Source organism: Paramisgurnus dabryanus, chromosome 5, assembly GCF_030506205.2.
Source record: "Paramisgurnus dabryanus chromosome 5, PD_genome_1.1, whole genome shotgun sequence".
Taxonomy (NCBI): domain Eukaryota; kingdom Metazoa; phylum Chordata; class Actinopteri; order Cypriniformes; family Cobitidae; genus Paramisgurnus; species Paramisgurnus dabryanus.
This window is the reverse complement of record NC_133341.1, coordinates 31,413,619-31,424,159: the sequence shown is the minus strand read 5'-3', so window position 1 is coordinate 31,424,159 and position 10,541 is coordinate 31,413,619. Positions and strand designations below refer to the sequence as shown.

At 37.0% G+C, this 10,541-nt stretch overlaps 1 protein-coding gene across 1 annotated transcript; it reads left to right on the top strand.

Annotated features, from left to right (window-relative positions):
* The first annotated feature begins 1,271 nt into the window (after positions 1-1,271).
* Positions 1,272-9,001, top strand: gal3st1a (galactose-3-O-sulfotransferase 1a). The gene is made up of 4 exons (XM_065250912.2): positions 1,272-1,401; positions 1,612-1,663; positions 7,161-7,321; positions 7,453-9,001. The coding sequence occupies exons 3-4, from the start codon at positions 7,191-7,193 to the stop codon at positions 8,600-8,602; spliced, it is 1,281 nt and encodes a 426-aa protein (XP_065106984.1). The 5' UTR covers positions 1,272-1,401; positions 1,612-1,663; positions 7,161-7,190; the 3' UTR covers positions 8,603-9,001.
* Positions 9,002-10,541: the final 1,540 nt, after the last annotated feature.

Here is a 10,541-nt window from a genome sequence, read left to right as displayed (position 1 = left end):
TTTATTTTCTTAATCTATTCATAGGTTTCTGTGGGAAATTACAGATATGTGCCTACCAATCACTAATGTTGCTGTATTTAAACCATTTTTTCCTGAAAAATACACAAAAATATTACAAACACTTCTGCATGTTCTTATGCAATACCATTTTTAATGGTTTTCTGATGGGTTTCATATAATCTTTCCAGTTTTAAAACTAATTGATTCTCATGCATTATTTCAGTTTCACATAACGTTTGAACGTGATGCATGCAAGGTGTCTGTATCTGCTGTTTTGCTGATGTAAAATATACTTATTTTCTTTACATACATAAATTTTCATATATATGTCAGTATGTGCCGGTTCATTGTACTGGACCATTATGTCAGACTACTGCAAAGAGAAAAAAACATAAATAAAATTTCTAATTGTTTAGTTGTCTTTACACAACCATCGAGAAGGCAGGAGGCCTCCTAGTAATGACATCATTGGGACATCGAGATTTTTACACTTTAAAAAATTTGTTGTTTCAATCTATGGTTGGGAAAAATATAAAAATTTTGAAGCAATGAATCTAGGTTGAAACAACCCAGCATTTTGTGAGTGTAGATCAGGGGTCTCCTGTGAGTTGCCCACCAAAGCACATTTTATTTATAGCGTGAATTTCAGTATTTATTTTTTATATTAGCTCAGCTTCTTTTATGTATGATAACATTTTAAACAATGACAAAACATAAATAAATAAAATAAAGTGAAACGAAAACATTTGAAGTAGATAATATAAAAAAATATTCATATAGTGGTAGCCCTTGTTCACAAAAAAATGTGTAGCTGGTGTAGATGTTTTGCAGACATCTTGGTTTGGTTGTCTTGAGCAATGAAGTCTAAAGCTTTACCACCTTGAACCCAGAATGAAAAGACAGCTTTTGTGTTAAGCCATTTGGCTCATTGTGTTTACAGCCAAACAGGAATTTTGTCTTACTTAATCTCTCTAATGCATCTAATAGCCTACCATTTCCAGCAACTTCCCGCTTCAAACCTGCTGTGCCTGCAGCTTAATTGGTAGATCATTGTGTTTGCAAAGTAAAGGTCATGGGTTTGATTCCCATGGGAACACACAAACTGTCAAAAAAATTATAGCTATAATGCACTGAAACGTTTCATCTCAAAAAGATCCATTTAACCCATTCTTCCGTTACTTTCCCTCCCTCTTGTTCAGTGTCTCTAACTCGTCCACTTTTCAATCACCCTTTCTTTCTCTTTTCTGTTTCTTCAGTGTCTTTCAAACAGGCACGCGGGTCCCTCGACACCGGCTCTCATGCGTCACGGCGAGCGCGAGCCTCGTCTGTATGCTGTTCAGTCAGCTCAGCTTAGCTCAGCAGACAGCCAACGACTGGAGAAGGGGGCTTTAAAACCATCAGGTGCGCGTACACACGGACACACAGAGAGAGAGAGAGAGAGAGAGAGAGAAAGAGAGAGAGGTGAATGTTCGCGTGGATATTTTACGGGAGATGAACGTTAGATTAGTGTGCGCGCCTGGAGCCGTGGACAGTTAACTGCCACTATTACACGATTCACAGACTTGACGCTGCATCTGCGATGTTCACAAAATGTTATTTTTTTCTCTTCAGATGCGTTTGTCTTTCTCTGTCAGCTAAGTAAAAAGGATGTCTACATGACTCGGTAAGTTTAACAGCTTATTGTTTATGTATAAATGATGAAAGTTCATTACATAACTCTGAGGCAAAATCAAGGATTTTTTTACACAAATAACTGTTAACGTTACCCAGCAAGTTTATTTTCGATCAGCCTGGGATGTTGGCTACTGAAGAAGTAAAATGAAGAAATCTGGAAGTGTCTTGGTCACTATATAATTTTAGCAAAGTGTGACCATGCCAAAATATACTTTAGTGTACTTTAGGATTTAGTGTAGTAAAACTCCTAGATTGTACTAGAGTCTACTACAGTTTATCAATTCATTGTATAATGTGAATTGGTATTTACCAACTGACTGATAGTCATTATGTACTGTATAATTTTAGCATACTGCATAATAAATAATGTATAACATGGGTCTTTAGCAGGCGTCCGGGGCCTCATGGGGGTCCATGTTGGTATTTTTGTGGCTCCTTCAAATATAGTTTGAATTCAAAAATGTTTTTGTGTTTTTGGTGTAAATTAGCCATTAATAGGTTAATAATAAATATATAATTTTATGTAATTAGTTAACAATGTGACTGTGCATACCAAAAATGACTTAAATGTCTTTTTAAGTAAACCATCATAACAAAGAATGTAAATCCATTCTTAATTATTAAATTTACTGGGGGTCCCTGCTTCTCCTCTATCCATTAAGGTACTGTTTTATATATACTATTTTATACGTTAACAAAGTGTAGTAATTACTGTAATATTGCAGTTTACTATACAATTTACTATAGTAAAGCCAAATTATACCGTAGTGTTTTTGTGTGGTGGTTTTTTGTTAAAGCTTACAAGATTCTCAAATTTCTCAGATCCTGGGTTAACACAGATTGTGATGTTTTGCACACTCCAAGTGCATGCTGTCATTGAAACTAAACAGGGACATAACAAATGCAAAATAATTAACTATTTTCACTAGTTAACAAATACTTGCTTTAAAGACCGATCTACAATTTGTATCCCACGGTCGAATTGGCTTTCTGGATATGTGACCCTATCTGTGAAAACCCAGAGGTCTCATAATCTAATGAGATTAGGGGCATCAAAATTTGATTTCAATCACTGATTTGATATCTTTGACATGACATTCAGTCAATTTAAAAGATATCAGGGTTGTATGTGGCCCTGGACCACAAACCAGTCATAAGTAGCAAGGGTAGCAATAGCCAACAATACATTGTATGGGTCAAAATGATCACTGTTTCTGTTTTGCCAAAAATCATTAGGATATTAAGTAAAGATCATGTTCCATCAAGATTTTGTAAATTTCCTACTGTAAATATATAAAAATATTAGTGGATGCAGTTGCAAAAGTCTGAATTTGGACAACTTTAAATATATTTTCTCAATATTTAGATTTTTTTGCACCTTCAGATTGCAGATTTTTAAATAGTTGTATCTCTGGCAAATATTGTCCTAAACCAACAAACCATACATCAATGGAAAGCTTATTTATTCGTATAATTGAACCTAACTGCTGTTTTTTTGGTCCAGGGTCACACATTTTCTTAACATTATTTAGGATGAATTTATGTTGAAAACAGTAAATAGCAAAAAAATATGTATTTATGTAGGGTCACATATATAACCTTTACCCCTAACAGTCACAAAATCCACTTCCACTGGGTAAAAAGTAATTCATTTTTATTACATTGACCCATCAGATCATTATTTAAACTATTAAAGTATTCGCTTTAAAATCTCCCGTTTTTCCCAAATGAAATTCCTGTAATGGCTAAGTTGCATGTGTAATGCAATCCTAAATTAAAGCCGGAGACGGTTCCAGCAGTAATTCTTTTTGGTTCTGAAAAATCCTCATTATTTGTGACCATCAGCATAACAAAGATGATGTTGTTAAAGTGTTTGCTGTCAACAAAGGCTGACTTTGAAAAATGCAGGGTAAGACTGCCACACATAAGAACAATGGGTCCCTTCAGATGACTTCTGCCATTTCTAGATTTCTGTCCTCTGTTGGAGTTTTTAGAGGCTGCTCTGTTCATCTCTATATTGGAGATACTGTTCAGCAGCATATGGTTGTGTAGTCAGAGCCTCCAAGATTGACACCTGTGGCTCTGCGATGCAGATATGTGATCCTGGTCTATGAGGCATGAAGTGATGCAGACAGTATCACTTTTCTTCTGCATGCATAATTCATGCGCTGGACACCTGGGTCTCAAAATGAACTTTGCACCGAGCACATTTGAAACTTGGCGAAATATATGCAGTATTCAGAGTAGTGGTCGACCACTATGGGTTTTTCAATGGCCGATACCGATATTAAGAAAGTAACAAGAACGATGTAATGTAATTACACTAAATGAGTGACAAAAATTTGTTATGCATAATATTTAAAAATATACTCTAGCTACAAAAAAATATTTACTGTTTACAAGATATAAAGCTAGTGGAGATCTGACACCTCATGCTACTGTTTGAATAAGACCTTGCTGCCAGTGGCGGCCGGTGACTTTTTTTTTTTTTGAGGGCACTCGATGTGAAGTTGGTCACACAACATGTCTGTTTTTCAAAATATGTGTTCTGGGCGTTTAGCGATCCTATGTGCATCACGTGTCTTGTCAAAATAAGTGCCTGCGCAGACGCGTCTAAAGGGTTTATGATAAAAGTGACGCTCGCGTTTGCCAGATACTCGCATAATCTCATGCGTAATCAGAGTTTACTGTTAACTGAGTGTCTTGCGTGTAATTTGTGATTGTGAGCGTCTCTTTTTATCATTAACGGTTTTGATGCGTGTGCAGCAGGCACTTATTTTGACAAAACACGTGATGCACATGGTTCACATGACGCAACAAACACATATTTTGAAAACACAAGCAACACACATGACACTCCGAACACTTACTTTGAATTTGCGCCCCACAGATGAGCAGTCAGGAGCCGCCAAAATGTTGTCTGTCACGTTAAAAAGTGAATATTAATTGGTCATTTTACTGTCTGTCAGACTTAGGTGCAATTCACATAATACCATATTTTGATAGTCGCACAGCAAGCGTGCTGAAATAGAGAGCGACACACTCGCTATTTTCCAATTGTGGTGGGACCGCAGCCAGTTGAAAATAGTTTTCAGAATGCCGCTTCGAAAATGTATTGGAAGGAAGGAGAGGAAATGGTGGGGTCGCGTTTTACATGCGTTTTTAGCCCAGAAATGTGAACCGCCCCTTAAGCTTTACATCTGTGTGTCCACAAATTTTGGCAATAGAAAGATTTATTGTCCCATAACTAAAAAGTCAAAATATCGGCCGATATCCTGGTCACATATCAAATATGTCCTCCAGTTTTTAACACATTTTTTTCTTATTTTAATAGGGGGATTCATGCTATTTCATGCATTCTGAATTGTAGGTATATGTCTATGTGTAAATGTATGTGTGTATAGGCATGTGTTTGAGTGTAGAGATATGTGAATATTTGTATAGGTGTGTATGTGATCTCTTGGCTAAGTCAAGCAGAGATAGGTGAATATTTGTATAGGTGTGATCTGTTGGCTAAGTCACATTTGATATTAGGAGTTTAGTCGTAAATGGTTTGATTGATTCTTGACAATTGTTTGTGCTGTTATTTAGTGACAATTTGAGACTCAGGGCGCCGGACTGATCCTCCACTTAGGACAACAACAGTAAGATTATTGATTTGAGATTTAGACAGTAAGTTTGTTATTGCAACTAAAAACATAATCATCAAAGAGTAACTTTGCCATGTAAGTTTCTTGAATGTTGTAGTTTTGCTAACATGGGTGTATCACTTTAGCATTTGTGTTAGAATATATGGCTCTGTTTGTGTAACAGGAGAATGTTGATTTTAAATGTAGTGTTCAGTTTGGAATATGTTGTGTGTAGTAGTGTTTACGTCTGGATAGTCTTTACCTCTATACCAGATGTGTTGTGAGATTGTTTTAGTCAATGTGTGTGCTGTAAAGTAAGTGTGTGTCTGAAAGATGGGTGGATTATATCTCTAACAATTAGTGTTGCAAATTTTAAGTCCATGTCTATTCATGATGGTATATTGTGAGGTGTAAAATGGCCTTTGAATGTCTTCACACCCATCCCCAGGTTTCTAGATTGTTTTTCTGCAGGGTTTGCTGGCCTTGTCTGATGTGGCCATACATCTCGGTCCAGGATTTACAGCTTTCAACCGGATAAAGGAACAAGCAGAGAAGCAATTTTCGTTTTTAACCCTTTTGCAATTTGCATTAAGACATGTGGTACAATTTCTCCTTTTGGTGATCAGTCATTAGGGAATATCTTGCAAATATCCTTTGTCAGGGTTTGGCACCGTATCATATTCTTTTTCACGCCCACACGTGAGAGCGAGAACGACAAGGACGCTCATTAAGAAGTGTGATTAGAAGTGTGTTTTTGGATGTAAGGAGAAGAAAGCCTTGTTCAGCTTTCCAAGCAACCAGCCTTATGGAAACAATGGATATAGTTTGTCTATCCGGGGTAGCAGTGGAGTTTTGTGTGTTGCTTGCTCGTGACTCGCTCCTCCCGCTGGACGCCTCGAGGGCGTCGTGTTTTTCCGGAAACATTCGCTAGAACTCATCTGTCTTTTATAAATCTGATAAAAATAAAGACTCTTCGGAGATATGAAGGATGTAATACTACTCTATAGGTACTCAAGATTAACATGAGATGAGCAGATGAGCGTGTGTTATGGGAGCTTTAAAGATATTACATTTACTTATTATACCAAACTTTTATACAAACGTTTTCTGGCATAATAAAAGACAAAAATTGCCAATATTTGGATTTTTTGTTAGTGCAATACATCAGTCTATAACTAATCCAAAATGTCCTCAAGTTTTCAACACCATTATTTTAAATGTCTTGTATCTTATTGTATTTTTTTCTTATTATATCAAACTTTTATAAACTTTTCAGGCCTTATGGAAGACAACTTATATGGCATGACAGTAAAATGCACTATTATTGATTAAATAAAAGCTAAAATGGTGAAAATGGTTGTGGAATGGTTATGTATACCATATATACTATTCATGCCAAAATCTGGATTTTATTTGCACGGTATCTATTTGCAGAAGCTTTTAATGACCTGAATTGACCAATGCTATGTTTTCTGAATAATCCCCATTGCGTTGGCCTTTTTGTAACACATGAATTGAAGTCACAATAAGAAACATAACAAATCCCAACACACGGTGTGAGCAGAGGTACGTTTATACGGCACGACTCATAGGGGAAAAGCAATTGAGTGAGCAGCGGTGTTCCAAATAATTGGGCACTTGAGGAAATGGTGACGAAAATCCCTTAGAAATGGCCGGGTAATCAAAAGTTAACGGCACTAGAGGACTCTGCATGCGTAGGCAGGGTGCATAGCGCAGCACATTTATATACTGGATTTATTTAAATGCCGTTAAGAAATACAGGTGTGAGCCACAGATTTGCATCAAAGATATTCAACATTTCCAGTCTGTTTAAATAATTTTTTCTTCTTGTATTAGGGTTCTTTTTCAGGTTCCAACCAGGCAGGTATGATGGTTGGAAAGCCGGCGAGACAGTGGAGGTCCGTCTGTAAGGGTCTGATTTTGGGCGCTCTGTTGACCACATGCATGATTCTTCTGTACTGTCTGTCGGCCCCAGAGGTCCACTTCAGCTTGCAGGAGTAAGTCATGTACTGTATTGTGATGTTAGTGTACACTTTAAAAGGCAAATATAGATGAGAAATGCATATCTGGTTTTAATTTAATTTTGTAATCTTTACAATAAAATATTTATATCCATTTTTATTTACAGGGTCCCAGTGCCTTACTCGTGTGCTCACCGGCCATCTGCCGTTCACTCCTCAATCTCAAACAGATCCCATGATGCATCAGGGCAGAGACCTTGCACTCCCAAAGTGGACGTAATGTTCATGAAAACCCATAAAACAGCCAGCAGCACATTTCTCAACATACTCTTTCGTTTCGGCGAAAAGCACAACCTGAAATTTGCCTTCCCCAACAGCCGTAATGACTTCTTTTACCCATCTCCTTTCCATCGCTCGCAGGTGCAAGACTACAGACCGGGAATGTGTTTCAATATCATCTGCAATCACATGCGTTTCAATGCTGCCGAGGTGGCCAAGGTGCTTCCGGCCGACGCCTCATACATCACAATCCTCCGTGACCCGGCTGACCTCGCCGAGTCCTCCTTCCACTATTTTGGACGTGTGATACCCATGACGTGGAAACTTTCAGGGGAGGATAAGCTCGGAGAATTCCTGAACAATCCTGAGCTTTACTACGATCCCGAGGGCTTTAATTCGTTTTATCTGAAAAACTTGCTTTTCTTCGACTTTGGGGAGGATAATAACATGGATCCTAACGACCCAAGGGTGGACGTGGCCATCAGTGCCATCGCCGAACGTTTCCAGCTGGTGATGCTGGTGGAGCATTTCGAAGAGTCTCTCATCTTGCTCAAGGACGTGCTCTGCTGGGAAATGGACGACTTGCTGTTTTTCAAACTCAATGCGAGGAAAGGTTCGACCGTTTCTAGACTCGCCTCAAACCTCAGAGCCAAGGCGCTGGAGTGGAACGCTATCGATTGGAAACTTTACCAGTATTTCAACGCCACTTTCTGGCACAAAGTGGACGCTTATGGACACGAACGCATGGCTAAGGATGTGGCGGAGCTGCGTCGCAGGAACGCCGAAATGGCCTCCGTTTGCATTGAGGAAGGCCATGCTGTCGATGCAGGCAACATTCTTGAGACCTCCATGCAGCCGTGGCAACCCATCGGTGAAAAGTCGATTTTGGGGTACAATCTGAAAAAGAACATTGACAAAGCACATCGAAAGCTCTGTAGGAAAATGCTCACCCCGGAGTTGCAATACCTTACTGATATGGGCGTCAACCTGTGGATAACAAGACTGTGGGGTCACATAAGAGAAATCATTCACTGGTAGCTCTTAATGCCGCGTTTTTACGGTTACTGACAGACCTAAAACCTTTTCTGTGTCAGAAAGAAATAATACTATGTTGCAAAGTGTTCGCGTGCTTGAGTCAATCATAAAAATATGAATCAACCACACTTGTTGTTGTTGTTACGTGACCTCATTTTTGTTTTAATTGTTGGTGCCAATGGCAATAGCAATAATTGTCTTATATCTGATACTGTATGAACTCAGAGTTGTTGTTATTGTTACGGCATCTGATGAATAACTCTGTTCACAATGGTACGTGAAAAGGTGCTTATCAGCTAAAATGTGATGACATAAAGCTTGCTAAAGCACAGTCTACTCCAGTCAAATACCTGGAATTTAAAAAAATAAAAACTTACTGTACACGTGTCTCGTTCCTGTTTCGCCTACATAATCGAACATGAATGAATTCTTATATTCTTTTACAATGTTGCGTGAGAACATTCACACATAGTCCCAGAGATATTAGTCACAGATAGAGCGGATGTGTGATATTAAATGGATTGACCCGGGATATACTCTCTTGTTGGGAATCCTTCTGGGAATTGCAATTGTGCGGTTTCATAATGCACCATGATTCCTCTCTTTGACTCGTATGTCTAATGAAAGAAATGGATCTACGCAGAAATACATCAGTAGGCTATACATTAACAAAAAGACAATAGCATGAATATAGCACAATGGCTAGATTAATATCAGATTACAGACTTACAGTATCGGTGAGACCAATCTTTGGTAAAAGGAAAAGAAATAGGTTAAGTCCATGGTCACATGCATTGTTGCCCTAATGATCATTGACATTATGAGAAAGCAATGATTCGTAGGATTGACAGTCACATGTTTGAGCAAAAAATACATTTCTATGGCCAAAAATATATTTTAAATATATTCTATATACATTTTGTAGAAATTAATGCTCAATTGAATGTATATTTTTTATTTATTTAGTTTTAACCATATCAACATATATTTCAATGTTTCAAGGACAAGCAAATACATTTTTAATTTTACATCCTATATGACAAAAATGTATTCTTTACCAAAAAATATTTTTTAATAAATGCTAAGTACAAGTTCATTTTCACTGTAAAAAGTGTTTCTGTGCCTTAGTAGATTTAACAAAGATAAAATGAGTAAACTGTGTTAAAAAAAATTATTCTTGTTTTTTTATCAAAATTTGAGTTAAAATAACATAAAAAGTTGAATAATTTGAGTAATTCTAAATGAACACTTTAATGAGTAAATTCAGCCTCATTTTGTCATGTATAATCCACTTAAATTTGTAAGATGGAAATTAACTTAATAATTTTGTGTTGAAACTACATGAATGATTTTAGTAAACATAGCTAACTAGGCAATAGACTCATAGTTCCCAGCATGCTTTGTATGGGACTGCATTTGGACAGTGAAATTTAAATTTAAACGCTATTTTATGTGTTTTTAACTAAAAAGAAAGACTTTTTATCTTCGAGATTTAGAAGAGTTTCTGTTTTAATCTTTGAGTTTTGTTGTTACCATTGTTCAGAAGAGTGGTGCATGTGCATAGACTGCATACTGAAGTATGTCGCGCTTTACAGCTGCCCAAAGCCAAACTAGGTGGCCGTGTTGATTGAATAAACAATTTGTGCACTCATCTCACAGAAAGATGAAGTCTAAATCAATGTTTATGAAAACAACAACAAACTATAAAAAAGTTACCTGTACCAAGAAAAGTAAGTTAAACTAAATAGAGTAATACTAGAACTATTAGTTAACTCAACTTATTTTTGTTGCGTTTGTATTAAGTAATATTACAGTGTTTATTATACTTCAAAAAGGCTGCAAGTTGACTCAACTTAACTTAAAACATCCAATGGAGCCACTTGTCTCAATTTTTTTAAGTTAGATTTAGGTATTATTTTTTTTACAGTGTTGTATAGTATAT

Coding starts and splice junctions, on each gene's coding strand:
- gal3st1a (XM_065250912.2), top strand. CDS start 7,191: ATGATGGTTGGAAAGCCGGCGAGACAGTGGAGGTCCGTCTGTAAGGGT. Junction 7,322..7,452: donor GTCCACTTCAGCTTGCAGGA/GTAAGTCATGTA, acceptor TTTTATTTACAG/GGTCCCAGTGCCTTACTCGT.